The following is a 20,260-nucleotide window of genomic DNA, read 5'->3' as shown; positions in this document are numbered from 1 at the left end:
CATATTGTAGATACTGTATGCCAATCCACCTACCTCAAGTCATAACTCCTGCACAAAATACTTATAATACTTATTTATTCCAGCATCCTTTGCACTATGCTTCATCGCACTGTGTACATGTGTACACATGCATGTATGTATGTATGTATGCATGTGTACCTGTATATCACATCCACCTCTGACATGTACATACTCCTGCATTCTTTGCACTCTGCTCACTGCACTATTTGCCTATTTGTCTATATGTCTATATTGTTTTTGTTCACAGTGTGTATATTTGTGTTGTCTACACTGAAGTCTGTGTCTGATTTTATTTTATTATTGTGATTTTGCATTTTTGTATGAGTAAGCACATCGTGAGCAATGTACAATCCAGGGTCAAATTCCTCGTATGTGTACACATACCTGGCAACAAAGCTGATTCTGATTCTGGTGTAAAAAGAGAACCCCTTCACTACTAGACATTTTCAGGAGACAGTGACGCCCCTGTCGTCTTTTACACACATTACGGTATATGTTGCCGGGGAGTGACCCGCAGCCATAGAGACACAATGGAGATGCAGTGACAATGTAAATAGCAGGTGCCTGTTCTTGCAATTATCACAAACCATTTTTAGTGTCATTCAAATTCCATCAATGTAATGGTAGTGCGGTTGTTGTTGGACTGCTTGCAGCTAACTAACTGTTTTTCCCCCCCGCTAACAAATCAGCTTGGTTAGTGATATACAGCCCCGTTAGCTAGTTAGCTAGCTAGCGAAGAACCTGCTTCTGCTCTGCTACTGGGATTTTTCCTGCTAGATATTATAACTCTCTAGCTAGCTTTCTCAGGGGTATTATGGAGTTTCCTTTTGATATTAACCAGTTATTCTCCGAGAGGGTCTCCATCTTGGACCAGACCCTTTTTGCAGGTCGTAAAGCAGTAGGAAGGTAAGTTAGAAGATCGGTTTCATCTTCTCTTTGTTGTTAGCATGTTACATTGTACTTCCACCACACAGTGACATGCCCTTCTCTAATTCTCCTCTATACTGAGAATGCAATTCCGAACCTGTTAAATGCTGTCCAAATGATGTTTTGATTAAAACTGTACTTTGCGTGGTCACATGTCTTTTGCCATTGTCTGTAAAAACAGGACAGGACAATATTGAGAAAATGATTTTACCTCATTTTACGTGGTCAGTCATCATTTAAAAACAGGCTTAACACACAGACACAGGTAGACCTATGCCGATGAGTCCTGCGTGTAGTGTGAGGAAGAGGTGGAACATCCAGAGGAAACCATTGCAATCAGAAATATCCTTCTCCTTCTTGTTTGGCAGTAGTGCCTCATTTAGTCACTGCTCAGCTAATCATATTCTACTCATTGTGTTCATCTTTGTAGGCCAGATCTTCAAGCCCACATAGCCACAGTTATTGATGAACTTGGGAGAGCCTCAGCAAAGGTGAGTCTCTTCGGTGTGGGTCAGTGTTTATGATTTTATGTTTCTTAGTTGGTTGTTTTCTGGTTGTAAACCGCCTTAAGTGGTGGGAAGTCTAGAAAGGTGCTATATCCAGTCCATTTACATCTAGATTTAACTTAGGCACGTATGTTTAAGTTGGGGTGGTGTATCAGGAGGTAAGCAGGTTGACAATTATTCCCAGGGTTGGTGGTTTGTTATCTTCATGTGTGAGTGTCCTTGAGGAAGACTCTGAACCCCTGTGTGTGTGTGTGTGTGTGTGTGTGTGTGTTTGTACAGACATTTTGACGGAGTATTGCTCTAACATTTAAAAAAAAGGATAAACTTGTAATTATCTTGAATATACTTCACTGTATTATCCATGTGTCTGTACAACATCTTTGAGGAGATGTCTCTGTTTCGCATGGCTTAGAGTTACTGTGGAGGACCACACATTCTTCCATCAAGTTAGTTTTATAGAAATCTTACATTTTTTTGAAAGTGACATTTTATTTTTCTGGTAAATTGTTTTTTTTTTATCATAACTTTACCACTTCAATTTAGTCAGTGTTTAGTTTTTTTTTCTGCAGTGGTCCCAGTGGCCACCGCCAGTGCAGCCGGTGCAATGCACTGGGGCCCAGGGGATAACAAGGTCCCAGCAGGGAATAGAAGTATACAGTAATACCATCTCTTGTTACACAGGCTCTGAAAGAGACTAAACACGGCAACTAAAGTGGGGGTTGAGTTGGCGCTGATTTATCCAATACCTGTCCAATACGTATCATCATTAAAAACTTGAGATCCCCTTTGTGATGTAGTTTCTACACATGGGGCGGCTGTGGTTCAGGGGTAGAGCAGCTGTCCACTGATCAGAGTTAGGTGGGTGTATGTCAAAGTGTTTATTTGCAGAGGCACCTTACTTACTGCCATCAGTGTATGAATGGGTGAATGTGATGTAGTGTAAAAGCGCTTTTAGTGCTCAGAAAGACTAGAAAGGCGCTATGTGTAACAGGGTTGATGCTTGCTCTCCACAGGCCCAACAGCTCACAGCACCTATAACAAGTGCTTCTAAGCTGCAGTCCCAGAGGCATCAGCTCTACCTGCTGAAGGACGGAGAGAGCAATGGGTACAGCTCACTTCCTTCCCATAGACACACAATCACACTTACACTTCATAACGTCGACGTGAAAATGTTGCACAGATTTAGTTTTTTTTTGGATGTCTATTCATTCTGTTTAATTCTGACAGTTCTTCACACTTGAACAAAAATGATTATTCTGCACAATTATTATAGAATTATTAGTAGTAGTAGTTGAAATACCATTTCCGTAATCATTTTCAAAATTCATGGGTTTCTATCTAAATCTCTTTCGGCTCTAAGTACTTAGTGACATTATTACCAAGGTTACAGTTGGGATTAGCTTACTGCCTTCATGTATTTATGTTAACGAAACTGACGAGTTACAGTGGGTACGGAAAGTATTCAGACCCCTTTAAATTTTTCACTCTTTGTTTCATTGCAGCCATTTTCCAAAAATCAAAAAAGTTCATTTTATTTCTCAGTAATGTACACTCACCACCCCATCTTGACAGAAAAAAACAGAAATGTAGAAATGTTTGCAAATTTATTAAAAAAGAAAAACTGAAATATCACATGGTCATAAGTATTCAGACCCTTTGCTCAGTATTTAGTAGAAGCACCCTTTTGATCTAATACAGCCATGAGTCGTTTTGGGAAAGATGCAACAAGTTTTTCACATCTTGATTTGGGTATCCTCTGCCATTCCTCCTTGCAGATCCTCTCCAGTTCTGTCAGGTTGGATGGTAAACGTTGGTGGACAGCCATTTTCAGGTCTCTCCAGAGATGCTCAATTGGGTTTAAGTCAGGGCTCTGGCTGGGCCATTCAAGAACAGCCACGGAGTTGTTGTGAAGCCACTCCTTCGTTATTTTAGCGGTGTGCTTAGGGTCATTGTCTTGTTGGAAGGTAAACCTTCGGCCCAGTCTGAGGTCCAGAGCACTCTGGAAAAGGTTTTCGTCCAGGATATCCATGTACTTGGCCGCATTCATCTTTCCCTCGATTGCAACCAGTCGTCCTGTCCCTGCAGCTGAAAAACACCCCCACAGCATGATGCTGCCACCACCATGCTTCACTGTTGAGACTGTATTGGACAGGTGATGAGCAGTGCCTGGTTTTCTCCACACATACTGCTTAGAATTAAGGCCAAAAAGTTCTATCTTGGTCTCATCAGACCAGAGGATCTTATTTATCACCATCTTGGAGTCCTTCAGGTGTTTTTAGCAAACTCCATGCGGGCTTTCATGCGTCTTGCACTGAGGAGAGGCTTCCATCGGGCCACTCTGCCATAAAGCCCCGACTGGTGGATTGCTGCAGTGATGGTTGACTTACTACAACTTTCTCCCATCTCCCGACTGCATCTCTGGAGCTCAGCCACAGTGACCTTTGGGTTCTTCTTTACCTCTCTCACCAAGGATCTTCTCCCCCGATAGCTCAGTTTTGCCGGACGGCCAGCTCTAGGAAGGGTTCTGGTCGTCCCAAACGTCTTCCATTTGAGGATTATGGAGGCCACTGTGCTCTTAGGAACCTTAAGTGCAGCAGAAATATTTTTGTAACCTTGGCCAGATCTGTGCCTTGCCACAATTCTGTCTCTGAGCTCTTCAGGCAGTTCCTTTGACCTCATGATTCTCATTTGCTCTGACATGCACTGTGAGCTGTAAGGTCTTATATAGACAGGTGTGTGGCTTTCCTAATCAAGTCCAATCAGTATAATCAAACACAGCTGGACTCAAATGAAGGTGTAGAACCATCTCAAGGATGATCAGAAGAAATAGACAGCACCCGAGTTAAATATGAGTGTCACGGCAAAGGGTCTGAATACTTATGACCATGTGATATTTCAGTTTTTCTTTTTTAATAAATTTGCAAAAATTTCTACATTTCTGTTTTTTTCTGTCAAGATGGGGTGGTGAGTGTACATTACTGAGAAATAAAATGAACTTTTTTGATTTTTGGAAAATGGCTGCAATGAAACAAAGAGTGAAAAATTTAAAGGGGTCTGAATACTTTCCGTACCCACTGTATGTGAAGAAAAAAAAAAAGCAGATTCATTTAAAAAAAAAATAATAATAATAATTTTATCTGATGAATCACTTTTTTAAAACCTAAATAAAGCGCTGAGTGTAAAAGACATTTGCAGCCCTAGTAGAGCCATAGGAGACACTGTGTTTAATGCTCATGGCAGCAGCTCGCCTCAGTCACACAAATGGAAAACTGGGTTGATACTTGTGACGTGAAAAGTTATTCACACAGAGCCTTACTCATACCATCTCAACCCCCCCCCCCCCCCCTTCCCTACATAAAGAGGACATGGTGTGGTCGTGGGATTTCTGAAGGTCGGCTACAAGAAGTTATTTCTGCTTGTGAGTCACGATATTTGTTCATATCTGTCTTTTCAGGCCTACTATAATTCCACATGCTTCACTGATTTTCTGTCAGTTTGAACATCCTTTATCAGCTGTGCATGCTGTGTTTCCTCCACAGGACCGCCAGGGTGCGCACGTAGAGGCAGAGCCACTGTGTGTTTTGGATTTCTATGTAGCAGAGAACGTGCAGCGACATGGCTACGGGCTGGAGCTGTTTGACTTCATGCTGCAGGTGACGCATTCTTCTCTGTTCTGAGGGTGTTATTACAGTCACCTTTCCAGGCTCTGCGGTTTAAAACATGAACAGTCTGTGGGCCTGTGGGTTTGCTTGCCAAGACAGATCATGTGATGAAACATAGATATGAAGAATTAGAGCTGAATGATATGCAACATACATAACATATTGTGATTATTTTGACATACTTTACAACATGAGTCACGATTTCAGTGGGAACAGTAATTTTTGCATTTCATTTTCACTGAAAAAAATGATGACGATGAGATTTTTGCTGGGGTCTACACTGAACATATTCAATTCTATTTATATAGCACCAATTCATAACTACAAGTATGTCATTGCACTTAGAGCAGGTCTAGACCATACTGTGTGTGTGTGCACATACACTGTGGTTTATTTACCATTATACAACACAAGGTTGTTTAACAACAATGAAAGTTTATTTTATTTTTTTTACATTTTTAGTGTTACTGTAGGTCTTTAAATAGAAGCTAGATATTCAGTAACACAGAGAACACAGAGTGATTAGTGCACCAGAGGCAGTAAAAATATACACCTGCAAGAAAGGTGGCATTGTGACCAACAACACAGTGGTACCCTGTATACATTAACACAGTTTAGCCACAAAACAACTAGTTTTAAAAAGACTTCAAAACTATACTAATAATACAAATACATTTTTATAGGCGCCTTTCAAAACACTCAAGGTCACCTAACAAGACAGAAGGAAATAAAAGTGTAGCAATAAAAGCTATAGTCCATAAAATCAGTAAGGGTATGTAGTCAGTTGGGAAGATTGCTGTGACCAGATGAACAGTGATCATGGTGGATATGCCAGTTTAAACAGATGTGTTTTTAGGCATGATCTGAAAATGGAAAGTAAGTAACAGATGTCTGGTGGAAGGGAGTTCCAGAGGTGAGGGGCAGAGCGACTGAAGGCTCTAAACCGCATAGTGGACAAACGGGCAGGAGGTGCAGAGAGGTGAAACATTTAACTTGTGTATACAAAACAGACCATAAGCTCATCATGTGCTCCACATCCGGGCTGTAATGAATTCAGAATGCTCTGTTGTGTTATTTCAGAATAATATATTCATCCCACATTGAACCAGAGCCCTAACCTGAATTAATTAAAGGTGTCAGTATTCTTCAGATTAAGGGCTTGTTGGATCATCTAACAAGGTACAAAACCCCTGTCTGGTGGGAGGCTCGTGTGGGGCTGACTCTGACAATGCTTGCAACTTTCCAAAACAACAATAACCCAGTGATTTGCCAGCTCAATGGGGGTGTGAAAATACATACAAAAAAGACATCCCAAATCTTATGTCCTTCCGAGTGTTGACAGTTCTCGACTGTCAATCACCTTTATTGTTGATGCCGTAAATGACCGGGACTTGTAATACCAGTAATCTGTTATCTGCAGTGACTGCATGTTTTCTTTTTCTCTGCTGTAGCACAAGAACTTAGAGCCAGTTCTGATGGCTTATGACAGGCCCTCACCCAAATTCCTGTCTTTCCTGGCAAAGCATTACTGCTTGACACAGAGTGTTCCTCAGGTACAGTCTGTACTTTACTATCACACTATCAATGTATGTGAACGCTTAGTTCCCTCCTATCTACTGTACAGTGTACTAAAACAAATCTGTATGAAGAAATATTATGTATTCTTATAATGTATTTTCATCAGGGCAACCAAAGAAAATGCTTTATTCTGACGGAGTGAAAATATTTTCTGCTGTCGGTAACCTTTTATCATGAACAGTTTAAGTTATCTTGTCTTTTAATTCTGTCCAGGTCAATAACTTTGTGGTGTTTGAGGGCTTCTTCATCAACAGATCAGGTAACCTTTTACTACTCAGTGCTTTTGTTGTTTTTCTTCCCTGTGATAATAAGGATTGAGGTGTGGGCGACTTCAAAAATGACAGGCTGTACCTGTGATTAGTAGGCATTCTTGGTATGTCTATATAAACACTATAGCTGCATACCTGCACAATGGCTCAACAACCACGTACTTTTGTGTAGAAAGCAGGTTCAGGTGGGTTAACATATTTTGCATGCTACAGTTAAAGTGACTCATTCATCCTTTTTGTTGCACATGTCTGTGGAGGAACAAATTCTCCCTCATTAGAGATGTAAGTCTGAAAAAAGGGCACTCAACCTTAGAGTGCTGACCTGCTTTTATTCCAGTTCCAAAATCTCTTTTCACCAAACTCTCCCAGGCTCTCCCTCCACTCCTCTGACGGATCAGGGGATGTACGGCTTTTTGTAAGGACTTTTCTATCTCTTTTCTTTTCTTATACAACCCCTGCATCTTGTCCCCCCTTCCTTTGTTGCACCATTACGTCCTTTATCTTCCTTCTTTCTTAGCCAGTTTCAGTTTCCTTTTCCCATCACTTGTATTTGCAGTATCTGTACACACAGTATGTTTATACCGGTACAATATATGTCATGTATTATGTATCATGTTTTGAACCTACCATCCCAGGTGTCAGAGTATTACAGTATCCTCAACCTCAAACCCCCACAGACCACCTGACTGACAGGAGAACACCTGCCTGTTTCCTGACCCTCCAATGTCTCTAAATGTCTGTCTGTTTGTTAAAAGCCAGTTAAAGGTGCTTTGTGTGAAACTTTGCCATCAAAATAGCACTTTAATGTATTCACTGTGAACAAGTTAAGAAGATAGGTAGCCTCTGCACCAGCTTCTACTATCTATTTTGTAATGTATGTCAAAAGCTTCTTCAGAAGGCTCTGTCTGCAACTTTTAGGCCAATGCAAGTCCAAAGGTACAACAGCTGCCCTGCAGAGACAGCCACACCTCCGTTTTATAGTGCTGGAAGAGAAGCTTCTTAAGAAGAAAATAGGGCAGACGTAGGACATTATAGAATCATGGTATTCTTTAAGCATAAAGAGAGCCGCAGTCCTGACACCACCTTCGGCTGCTGTTCTACTAACTTTTGTAACTCAGCACAATCTCTCTTTCAGAGTTTCTGAAGTCTTTCTGAAGAAAAATTTTGACATGTTCCTGGCATTTAATATCCATATTTAAACATAAATGAGTACCTTCCACAAGTTGAACAACAATTAATTTCTTAGCACACAACAATGTACAGCTCCTGTGAGTTTTTAGATGCAGAGCAGTGCACAGAATTAGTTGTAACTGTTTCTCCTGTATTTGTAATATCCAGACAGTCTCTCTTCTGATGTAATCTCAGCAGACTGTTTGGCACTCCCTGTCTTGTTGTTGCAGCCATTCCTCAACCAGCCACGGTTATGTTTAACCATGTGTTTAACCAACTAAAGGCTTGTGGGAAATGGTGTTCATTAAAAGAGAAATATTAAAGAATCAACTCTATTAGATCTTTTGTACCATCCTTATAAAGATGCACACTGACGTGTACTGTGAGCAGGCAGATGTCAGTGTGAACATTTTCCTACTTTGGAAACTGAACACAGTTTATCTGGTTTCACTGCCCTGCTCTGTTATTGGGGCATCAGGCAGCTAGTTAAGTTTTAGCTATATAAGCTAATGCAAGACCGTTTAACAGGTACCTTTTTATTATGCAAAGGACATTATTTTTAATAGTACATAACATTTGACGATAACTTGTTCTCCTAGCTTGACTTAGAGGAGGACACTGTTAAATTTCAAGTTTATGTTTGACCGACCTGGGCGTGTGAACGGAAGCATGTGTTTGTAAATTTAAGAAACATTGGTACTAACAATAGGGCTGGTGTTAAATTGAGGCTACCAATCATTTTAACCAAAGTTGAATTTATTTGTGTGGAAGGCACCTCAGTGAATTTGATAAAGAAGATCAGAATCTTAGATTAGATCTTTAGGCTAAAAATCAGAATTTGAATATTGGATTCTGGTTATGTCAGACTGCTCAACAGTGAACAGCTATTTCTGAAGTCTTCAGGTAAGTGTTTGAGAGTCATCGTCAGGAGCTGTCTGTGTTCATGACAGTCCAGCCTTAGTTTCAAGTTGTGGGAGAAATTTTGCTCATGTTCATAAATCTATGAGCTATTAAAGATCTCAGGACCAGTATGTGAATTCTATTTTAGGTATGATCCTCCCTTTAAGCTTTCACAACCAGTATTCCAGTCTTCATCACTAGATCACGTTACAGTGCTGGCAGAAGAAATGTTGTTAACATGTAGCTTGGAAGGGACGGGATGTAGGTATGTTCATGTTCTGTTTTTGGCCCTGCTCTGAGTGTGTTCTCCTCCACAGCGGCCCAGTTGAGAAAGGTCCCCCTAAAAAAGCCGGACGGAGAGATCAAACCCTACTCTTTAATGGAGAGGGAAGGTAAACATTTCACTTAGCCATTCGCATTTACACACCTCGAACATCTGATTCTGAAATAGATATTTAACATAAAAGAAAAACACAGATTCTGTAACGTCTGTACTCTGTAACATCAAGGCTTTTGGTAAGGTTGTAGTGTATTTTTGCCAGAAGTAGTTATTTCAGTCTTTCTGGTAGTTTGGGCCACCCATATGGAGTCTTTGGGTATCTGATGCATCTTTAGTAACATGAAGTTAGCAAGTGACTGTGTAAGCCATGATAACTGGTAAGGACAAATCACAGTTATGTGCAACCAGTAGATGGATGTATTTTAGAAATGTTTTTTAGATTGTGGGCCATATACAGATTAATGTAACAAGTCCCTGGTCAGATTCTGAAATTTGAATATTTGGTGTCACTCATTATTTTCTGAAAATATATTTACACAAAAACATTACATGCATGTTTGCTTGTAAAAAGGACCAGTATATTTCAGCACATCCACCTTACTTAAGAAACACTAACAACGAGGTATTTCAAAGGTACTGACAGCTGACCACAAACACAAAGTTCACTACAGTGAAGCAATTAAACAGTGTTCAGTACAAAACCCACCAGTGAATGGGTAGGGGTATCGTAGTTCAAACCTCCACAAGAGTCCAGTTCTCAACAAAAATCCTCTTCTGGATCCCAGCAAGCAAACAAAAGTACTCAGTTTAGTTTTCAAAACAGAAGTTGGTCAACGTAAATAAAAACAAGTGATGCCTCTTGCGTTTTATAGACAAACTTAGCGATTCTCTAACAACACCAGAGTTACCCCCCCCCCCCCCCCCCCCCCCGTAGCCCAGCCGGTCCTGAGGCAAGCTAACGAGCTGTAAGCTGGTGAGTTTGGTCTGAAACATGGCCACAGATATTCTCTGACTGCTGGGCATGTGAGACATCATATTCTAATTTATTTTAAAAAAAATCATGTCCAAACTAAATACAATTATTACTTATAATTCTATTTAATTATAGTAATGTAATAATTAGGTACAGCAATATCAATAGTGAAGAAGACAAGTTGATGAAAATGACGTCCTCTGTATACTGTTCATGTATACCCCGATGCTGAAGTGACCATATAAAACAAATCTGCATGTGAATAGTCAATTTATAGAATTCTTTTTCTGTCTAGTGGTCCGCCAGGAGCAGATGGCTCGTCCCTGGCCGTTCGCTCCTCCTCACTCGCCCCAGCGGTCGGTGTCCGCCCAGTGTTCCCACTCCCTCAGCGTGGGATCCTCCCCGAGCAGGGCCTCTCGAGCCGCCCCAGCTTCTGCCCCTGGGGGCAACAGGAATCAGAGGCCACAGTCCCCTATCATCGAGTCCTGCAGGACAAGACGCGCCAGGTAAGAAACGACACACCTCCAGCTCATCAGACCCCATTTAACTGTATTAAAATAAATGTGAACTGTATCTGGATAGGCCATCTTTTAAAAGAATTCTCATGCAAATGCAGAATGGAAATGCACATTTTACACATTTTGATGGCAGTCTGCTGGTGTATGCTGAGTCAGTCAAGTGGAAATGCAATCTGTACCGTGAGTTGGCCTGAAAAACCTGCCCTGTGGGCAAAAACGCTGCTCTTGCAGACAGTTGTCAGTTACAAATGTCACCACTCCAGAGTAGGTTTGCTGTCATTGTATTTCTCCCATTCCTATTGTGATTGAACAATGTTCTTTAAATAATTGGACAGGTGCAGGAACCACTTATCAGTATTTACAACCAAAGGACTAAAGTTAAAGGAACACAAATAGCCTCAGACACCACTCACACACTGGACAGCCTCTACAGTCTTCTACCCTCAGGCCAGAGAGACACTCACATTCAGGACTAAGAGAGCCATGACTAGTTTTGTGCCCATGTCCATCAGAAATGTGAATGATTGATTAACTCATTCATCTATGTGTATACGTGTGTGCAGATTGTTGATAAATTGTATTTCTTTATCTATTTAAACACAATCTTTTTAATGTTTATTGCCTTTTCAAGCTCTACTTATTTACTTACAACCATTTATTACTGATATGTGACGTGTGTGTGGTATGTATTGTTGTGTTTCTGGAATGTGAACGGCACACAAACTGATGCTCAGCACAAATGAAGTTCCTAACAGATAAATAAAGTTCTTCATCTCATTTTAACGTTCAAGGTTCAAGGTTCTAGGTAGACTTTGTCGTTCTCTTCACACAAACTTGCATTCCTTCAGTGGTGTGGTGTACACAATAATAACAGATACAACAGAAAAAAACTAGACCTGCAAGCAGGTATTGACAGGTTCCAAGCCCCCTGGCGCAAGCTGCACCTGCAAACATTAGTTTGAAATAAATAATTTTAGCATATTTCATGGTTGTGCAACAAAAGCTCCACCTAGTGGCCTCAGCCTCAGTGTGATGACCTTCTGATTAATGGACGACTACTCTTAACCTCTTGCCTGCATGGCCTCCAGTCCCCTTTGACTTGGACCACTAAAAAGAGGCTTTCTTGTCTGTAGGCGAGCAGCGGCTCTGTCCCTCTCTCAAGATCAATATTTTCAACATAATTTGCATCGCTCTGCGTGAATTTGCGTCATTGACTTTGTCCATAATTGCGCAGCTCGAACAATTTGCTTCGCTTTCTGTGTGAACACAACATAATATAATAATTGCCCTGCCAGTGGGTTGTGCGAACATGCGTTATGTCCAAGCCTGATCCTCGGGTCTGAAAAGTGAAGCCAATGCGAAGTGCCTTAAACTGGCATTCTTTCTAACGGCCAGCAGGGGGCGACTCCACTGGTTGCAAAAAGAAGTCAGATTGTCTGGTTCCAAAAAATCAAGATGGTGATGGCCAAAATGCCAAACTAGAGCAGGATTCAACAGAAGCGAAGGCCTGATGTAAAAATGTATGTCAGGCAAGTTGATTTTGAGAATTGACAGTTGCTCTGTCTACATCAGAAGTCAGCTGCCTTGCTGCTGACGTCCTACGCTGTCTCCAAAGGCAACTATTATAACTTTTGTCTTAAAGTTCCCCATGGCCCCCGACATGGCTGGACAGAGAGCACACAGATAGCTTTACTTGGAGCTGAAGTAACCGCTAACTGCTGCTAACTAGCTGCTGTTATCTAATTAGCTCAATTAGCTGTGCAATTAGTGGTTATAGTTGACCCCGCCCGGGCTGGGAGCTCGTGGCTCCTTGGGAGTTTTTACACCTCTGCTCAAGCACTGGAGGTTTTCGGGGCAGGGGGACTCATCAGGGAGAACCAGAGCCAGGCCAGTGGGCAACAAAACCGTGCTCAGCAGCCTCCCCGTGAACATGGCCTGAACAGTACTGAACACGGCCTCAAAGACCAACAGGGAATCCAGCACAGAGATGATTTACATAGCTTCTTAATGGACAAAATTAAAATGTTATAAGAAGAAAATGAATCAGTTCTTTGTTGTTTGAATGAATCATTACAATGTTTATACGATTAATAAAGTAAAAGTATTACTGCAACGTGTTTTTTTTTCTGGGCCACTAAAAATATGCAAGGGCGCAGTAAAATTCTGCTGTACTGGCCCGTGGGGGGGAAAATGTTACGTTGTACACTGTCAGGGCTTCAGAACGGTTGTCCACAAACCAACAGGTGACGTCACGGTGACTACGTCCACTTCTTTTACACAATCTATGGCTTTTTTAACACCCTGTACAGCAGTGATGTGGCATGGCATCACAGCATGTGGTCATGACAGACTACACCTGTCTTCCTGTCTACATGCAGCTGTTATGTTGGGTGTGCTGAGACTTTGCTCTGTAAATGCAGCAGGCTGCGGGTCTTCTCAATGATAGTTCTGTTCGTTTAATAGAGATTCAAATGATATCTCAAATGTTTGTGCTGGTTCCTGATCATGTGATTCACTGATTTATGGAAATAATATATATTGATGTCGCTAAGATTCTACTTCATTCATAAATTTGTATCTATGTCTTCTACCTCTGCTATCTATGTCTGTCAGTTACATTCAATTTCCCTTATTTAATCCAATAAATTACACTCATGATATATAAGTCATGACACATTAATGTAATTCTGTCATCACATTTCATTTTGCACATGTAATTGTAGTTTGTAGTTCTGGTGTTTCTCTACAGTGTGTAACACGAGGCATAAAATGATTTATTAAGAAACTTTTTGGTGCAGACACCGACTCCACTGGCCATGTGGTCCAGGGCCGGATCAGTCTGGCTGAGCCCAAGGGCCCAACACATATTAACGTACCTGTTGAAGCCTTACTCAGTGATGGTATACACCTAACAGGCCTAAGTCAGTGTGCTTTAGTTACTGAGTTGTGCCGGGTGCTTAAACCCCGATATACCTGCTTGCATGTTTTATTATTTATTGATGTTGAAATGCTCCATGTAGTATTTCCAATAGTAGTTCTCAATGAGGCGTTGCAGTAACACAGTGGAAAGCACGATGCATGATACCTTACAGAGTGCTGAAGGCCCATGTCAGTGCCAGGTTTGCACAGCTTGGCAGGGATGTTACATTCCTCTCATTAGTCACTTGTGTCCAGTACTGAGAGGCAACCCTCTCTCTCTTCTACTTATTTGTTCAGCTCAACACAGCTTTCTAAACACTCTTTCTCTCACTTTCCCTTCCCCCACATTTTGTTGTTCACCCATTCCACCCCATGTCTCCTCTTTTACCCCTTTTGATTCATGCTGTGTACTGTCTCCTCTTTTCACTGTCATCGTGGTCTGGTAATTGAATAGTTCCCTTAATAGATCTCAGCTGGGCTTCCATTGACCAGCGTCTGACTGGCACTGTTGCCCCTTCCCTTTAAAGGAATGGCTGTGGTGGTTTTTGTGACATGGAGAATTGGAATCTGCTGTTGTTCAAATGATTATTTGACTCAATCGAGTAGAGACTGACAGGCTCCCTCAGGCCTTTTTAAAACATACCCAGCAGAGGGGAACTTGGTGGCTCTGTCTTATCTGCTTGCCATTTTGTAGAACCCATTAAACTATCTGCTACAAAGGTGAAACTGTGAGAGTGCCTTTTGTCTTACAAGTGTCACACATAGGAATCAGTAATAAACCAAACAAACTGGCTGGTATAAGATAATGCTGCACCTCCTTTTCCAAAGTCTTATTTTCATTCTGTGACTTTTTATTTATTTATTATGTTTTATTATTATTATTATTTATTTATGTGTTATTGATGCACCATTTTGTCCTCTTTTCTTTTGTTAAATTACGTTGTGTAATTATGTCCTTTTTGCTTTGTCTTTCCTAACTGTCCTTTGGCTTGCACCATTCCCTCTCATACTCCTGTCCTCTCGTTTTTACCCTGCTCTGTGTGTTTTTGGTTTTCTTCTCATCCTTCTTCCTGGCTGTTACCATTTCTCTGGCAGCCAACAGGGTCTAGTTGCCAGATGCAGCCTGTACAGTCGGCACATGGACAGCAGAGCTGCTGGACTGCTAGGCAGACACTTGCCAGGTAAGATTTAGTGAGGACATTAATGGCACACACATGGAAGTTATACTGCCCATATCTGTCACATTGGAAGCCTCAGCTGCAGCCATCAGCCTGAATTCATTTAAAGGAATAGTCTGTATTGAAACTGCAGTCATCAGTGTCAGCTGAAACCTCAGGGACACTGATGAGTCTTCCCTTCCTGAGATTATACTCTCACTCAGTCAGTCCTGAGTGACCTGGGTAGGTCCCAATCGGAGAAATAACACTTTTAGATGTTCGTGTTTGGACCTCCCTCACCAGGATTTATCTGGCTCAGATTTCTAAACAGACACCTATTCAAAACTTATATCCTCATTTAAAGCTGGGGTGGGCAACGTTGGAGAACTACCAACCACTTCCCCAAAATACATGTTCATTGTCCTTTGACAGCCACAGACACAGGATTTTTTTCATTTCTGTGTCAGAACATTTCATTTATCGATTACGGTCGAGATGTAAAGAGAATTTCAACTAATATAATAAAATATGCTTCTGAAATAAACTGCCTACCCCCACTTTAATGGTGATTAAAGAACCCTACTAGAGGAGCTAGTGCTGAAGCATTAGCAGCATAAACAGCTTTTCAGATGGTAAATTCCATTCCATTTCAAGTTTGATTGACCCACAGGGATACTGCAGATGGACCCCACAGGATTCCCAATCCAGTGTGGGCCTCTAGTTCTGACCACTAAACACAGATCTAGTCCATAGATATACAGACTATAGATTTATGTTTTTGTGACATCAGAAAATATTGAAGACTGTATCAAATATATTCAGCCTGTTTGTGTTTATAGCCAAACACAACTGTTCAGTCACTCGACTCAACCAACTCCAATATTGCCCTTATTATCTCCAAGACGTTCCTTAACTGCAGTCTGTCGTCAGAGCACTGAAGAGTGAGTGTTGTTATAAAAGAAAATGTGGGCCATTTAGGTTTCATGTTTTTCTAAAGTGTAATTACAAGACAATTACTTTAGGGTTAACGATCTGTTTAATAAGCTTCTTGATCAGATATTGGAAAACTTTTACCAAGGTGAACATGTTCTTTTCATGGGAAAGTTCACATTTAGAGATTACTGTTGCTCTAGATGGCTTCTATCCTGAGAATATGGAGCCAGTAAAACCACCCCAAGTGAATTACTAAAGTCAGATGCAGGCCAGGCTGCTCTGCTCTACTTCCTCATGTGTTAGTACCTTGTGCCTTCTCAGGTCTGAGACCAGTGGGAGATCAGTCATACGCACTGGGATACACAGACACACACAAGTTGGCCAGTATTCACACACCACAAACCAGGTATTTACACTACTGCTCGAAACACCTGGACATTTAACTGTTAACATTTTCAGAGAGGTTAACAATATGAAATAAGAAAATGAGGCGGTTTAGTGACTCGACCTGTGTGCAGACATTTGTGGCTAAAACGCATCACTGTGGATCTCCATAGAGAAGGATGTTGTGGGTAACCATTGGTTGTAGAGGCTCGCAGAGGAAGTCACAGACACACCCCCAAATTTGCTGTACCTGGACTGTGGACTTCATGTTCAGTGTAGTATGAAAGAATCGCCCACATGAAGGTTTCTGAGTGACACCTGTGTGCGCTCCCTTTCATCCTGCCTGGACAAGCATGTTCCAGCCTTCAGATGACGTATCTTGTGTCATTATGTTATGTGACTTTTATAAAGCTCTCATGCCAGGACCAGACTACATGAGATCAGGTGAACAATGGCTAGACTCAACAGACGTGGGGCGCTGTGACAACAGTAAACATCTGGTGCGACAGTTGCATGTGTGTTTCCCTGTTGTGAGTCGTAGCAGCAGGGATCCTTCACAACATCCCACCAAAAGACTAGCGTGCCTTCTCTCCCTGAGTTTGACCATGTCTGCTCCGTGACGTTGCTCAGAAGCTCAGAGTACTCTCGCTGTTAACATGGAGAAGTCAAATAGGAGGGATGTTTGATTTCATTTTCCCTCGGGTCTTGTTGCCCTTCACACAGTCTTTCCAACATACCAGTTCGCCACCCAGCGACCATGAATGGTTTCAGCTTCAATTTCATTCAGAAAACCCTAAGTATGGAAACATTCATTGTCGTTGCTGTCAGGTGGAACAGCAAGGTAAATCCCTGGTACCCTGGTACCACACAAGTGGTGAAAGGGAGCTATGATTGGTCAGGGTCCAACTTGTAGTGTCTCCTGGTGAGAATGTATGACTCTATGATCACCTAGTCCATCACAGAGACCATCTGAAAAGACTAAAACATTGTGTAAACTGGTGCCCAGCAGAGAAGAGGACGGCGGGATAGTTGAATGTCAACATTGGTCCCTAATCTTTTCTAACTTACAAACATGAACAAACGTCTTGTCGTGCAACATGGCTTGTTGAACGAGTGACCAGACAAACATTTACCGCATGTAAACAGTGCCGGTGTGGTCCGTACTCTTCAGTACCTCTGCCTGGGCTGTGTCTCTGATATTTACCCAAAGAGTTTTTGTTCTTCCTTATAGTAATTAACTATTAATAACACATTTGAATTCTTAATACATACTGTAAACATTATTTCAGCTTGACTTTAAATCATTTTTATATGAGAGTCCTTTTGAAAGGCGCTGACAATTTACCGATGTAGTCGTTTAGGCAGCGGTCAAAGTGTTGAGTTGCAGTGCGTTTCAGTTGCATATCTCTGCACATAGGGTTATTATGCCATTATCATGGCATATCATGTCATTTTTTTCTCTGCATATTTGCCCCCTGCCTTCATCCTTACCCCTCCTTCCACTGACCCTGTACTGTCGTGCCCCTTCACCCAGGTCCCAGCCTTCACTTCCACCTCTGTCTGCATCCAGGAAGGATGGCATCTGCAGCCAGACCTCCTTAGACAGCAGAGAAACACACCTGGATACAGATGCTGAAGCCTGTGGTTCTGAACAGGAGATCAGTGTGTTGGACCGTCCGCAGCGTCCGGCAGGAGACATGCTGGTCCACCAGAGACATCGGTTGGAGAAGGAGAGTGACAGAAGCAGACAAGGCTGGTCGTGGACTGTTGGAGAGAACTGCTACACCTCCCAGTGGGTGAAGCAGAAGCAGGAATACAGGAGCACCCGGCCCTGGTGATCGGTTCTGTGATGATTACCATCATTCAGACATTATTAAAATGTTGCTGCAAAAAATGTAATTTGGTGCTGAATTCTAGAACAATTCACTGCTTTCAGACAAATAGGTGCTGAAGCAGAAGTTCTGTGTGATATTCAGGACCTTCAGAATCATTGATGCAATGAATTCTTGGTCAAGTGCCGAGACCTCTAGCTTTCAAACTTCACTTCAGGGTCCAAACTCAGTTAACTGTACACCAGGTCATCTTAACTGGCTAACCAAACTGGTGCTAGGAGCCAAACATGGATGCCAACATCCAAACCCTTTGAAAATGTTGTTCTAAAGCTGTGTTAAAGCAGCAAGTGGGAAATGGTAACTCAGTACAGTATTTTGGGTTGCTGCTTAGGCTAAAGGTTTCAGTATGCTTCAGACAAAGTGCTTGTCAGATTGTGTAACAGCGTCTGAAACCCCCCTTCCAGAAGCAGAATTGGAAGGCTGCATCCAATCATTTTGTAAGATGAAGCCAGTCAGATGAATACATTCGAGCTGCAGTGAATCCAGAACACTTCATTGTAGCATTTGGGATCAGAATAATGTGCAGTGGCTGCTAATCTGAAACTGCAACATATATTAAATGTGTTTCATGCTTTGAAGTGAGTGCTTGTCAAACTGTCATTCTAAACGTGGGATCAGGGAGTGGCTGTTTCCTCTGTGTATTAGCAGGCCACAACATATGCGAAGGCCTTCATTGCTAACAACAAGAAAAGGATGCAAGGCTTACTCAACCTTGCTGTGCTTGACTAATTTTCCGCCATCGCTCCACAGATGACTGTCCCCATCTGTATGACTTGATGGTGCTGAGACCACAAAGACACACAGAAGACACAGTTGTTGGAGAGAGATCAGTGGGATGCTGCCTGAAGGAGGCTATGACAGCAGGCTTTTCACCTCACCTTTGTCACATGGTTCGTTTGAAGCATACTGAGACCTTTAACCAGAGCAGGAATGTTTGCAACATTAGTTTGTAAATGGCTGGTTTACCGGCCATTTATAAGTGAAACTAGGCTTGTAAACAAAAGTTGTGGGTTTCTTTAAGTAGCTTGAGTCATCACACTTGGTGTTTGCACCAGTTAGTAACAGTGACATAACCCTAGAGGCACATAGCCATGGAACTTTGTTCCCAAAACAGCACAATGAAAGCTGTGGACTGGGTGGAGAATTTCCATTCACTTCACATCCAGCATATTGGGGTGGAGGCACCACGTGGCTAAGTGAGAAAATATTTTTTTTGATTGCTGTGTTAACTGACCTTTAACCTTGACTTTCCAAGCAGGCTTCTCAGATGTCATCATCTGCTTTATACTCGTAATCCCTTTTGGAGTCATTCCTGGAATATGTTGTACAGTTCTAGGATTTTCAGGCATTTGGTGCTAAACAGCATTGTTGTGTCTAGTCCAAACACTCTGAACCAAAGGAGGAGACACTAGGATTCATAGAAGCTGGGAATTTTCTTATATAATGCAAAATAATGTGCTTGAATCAGTGTGGAAGTCAATATTCTGTGGTCACTAGCGTCCATCTGATGGAGTGGTGGGTTACAACAGAATTGCTGAAAAGAACAAAGTGACCGTTTGGCTGTTGAGTGGAACCACCTGGATCGGGCATTTTGTAGACGGAAACAAGAAAAAGCAAGACATGCACAAGTTGTGAGGAACATTTAAGCTTAAGTTCCTTCAGGCTGTGAAGAAGTCTTCCTTTACATGGTCAGGCAGAAGCACTGTACACTGCATACAGAGATGTTTTCTACTGCATTTCTGTCAGTAATAAACTACAGAAACAACTGTTTTGTCCTGAGAATTATTCAAGCAATTCAGTCAGCTGTCCTTTGCAATGACCCAGATTGTTCTTGCTACAGGAGGCAGCGACTAACGGAAAAACATCCTCACCTGTATGAATACATGTCAGTCTTCCAGGTTTCAGCAGCTGTCCTCTGCATTAGCTGTGTGTGGGTAGGGCTGGCTAAACTAATGCCAATAGTAGTTTGTTTTTGAGCTGCTTATGAAATCTGCGTTCCATACTTAGGTTAAGTGACGTCATCTGTGGAAACTATTCCCATTGAACTTTGGCACATACATAATGATAATAATTAATTATTATGAATATTAATATTACTACCTGGTCTGGAAAAACATTAGGGTCCCCCAGAAGAAGCTGAAGGAAGTAGCTTGGGAACAGAGTGTCAGTGT

At 41.8% G+C, this 20,260-nt stretch overlaps 1 protein-coding gene across 5 annotated transcripts; it reads left to right on the top strand.

Moving 5' to 3' along the window:
• Positions 1-518: 518 nt before the first annotated feature.
• Positions 519-19,855, top strand: atat1 (alpha tubulin acetyltransferase 1). 5 transcript variants are annotated; one of them, XM_038724864.1, is made up of 12 exons: positions 519-927; positions 1,379-1,439; positions 2,468-2,559; positions 4,815-4,872; positions 4,994-5,107; positions 6,568-6,669; positions 6,908-6,953; positions 9,351-9,425; positions 10,582-10,792; positions 14,819-14,904; positions 16,135-16,219; positions 17,732-19,855. In XM_038724864.1, the coding sequence occupies exons 1-12, from the start codon at positions 836-838 to the stop codon at positions 18,033-18,035; spliced, it is 1,326 nt and encodes a 441-aa protein (XP_038580792.1). In that variant the 5' UTR covers positions 519-835; the 3' UTR covers positions 18,036-19,855. The 5 variants fall into 5 exon arrangements, with proteins under 5 accessions (XP_038580792.1, XP_038580793.1, XP_038580795.1 ...); XM_038724866.1 differs by lacking the exon at positions 16,135-16,219 and having other exon boundaries at positions 520-927; positions 17,732-17,943; XM_038724865.1 differs by lacking the exons at positions 14,819-14,904; positions 16,135-16,219.
• The last annotated feature ends 405 nt before the right edge of the window (positions 19,856-20,260 follow it).

This window comes from Micropterus salmoides, unplaced genomic scaffold (assembly GCF_014851395.1).
Source record: "Micropterus salmoides isolate LMB-PRFRI ecotype aquatic unplaced genomic scaffold, ASM1485139v1 Ms_hic_scaffold_17, whole genome shotgun sequence".
NCBI classification, from domain to species: Eukaryota; Metazoa; Chordata; class Actinopteri; order Centrarchiformes; family Centrarchidae; genus Micropterus; species Micropterus salmoides.
Note: the sequence above shows the minus strand (reverse complement) of the source record. Positions and strands in the feature narration are given on the sequence as shown.

Excerpts from the sequence above, each read along its gene's own strand:
- atat1 (XM_038724864.1), top strand. The coding sequence starts at position 836 with ATGGAGTTTCCTTTTGATATTAACCAGTTATTCTCCGAGAGGGTCTCC. Across the intron at positions 1,440-2,467 it reads TTGGGAGAGCCTCAGCAAAG|GCCCAACAGCTCACAGCACC; the intron begins GTGAGTCTCTTC and ends TGCTCTCCACAG. Across the intron at positions 5,108-6,567 it reads TGTTTGACTTCATGCTGCAG|CACAAGAACTTAGAGCCAGT; the intron begins GTGACGCATTCT and ends TCTCTGCTGTAG.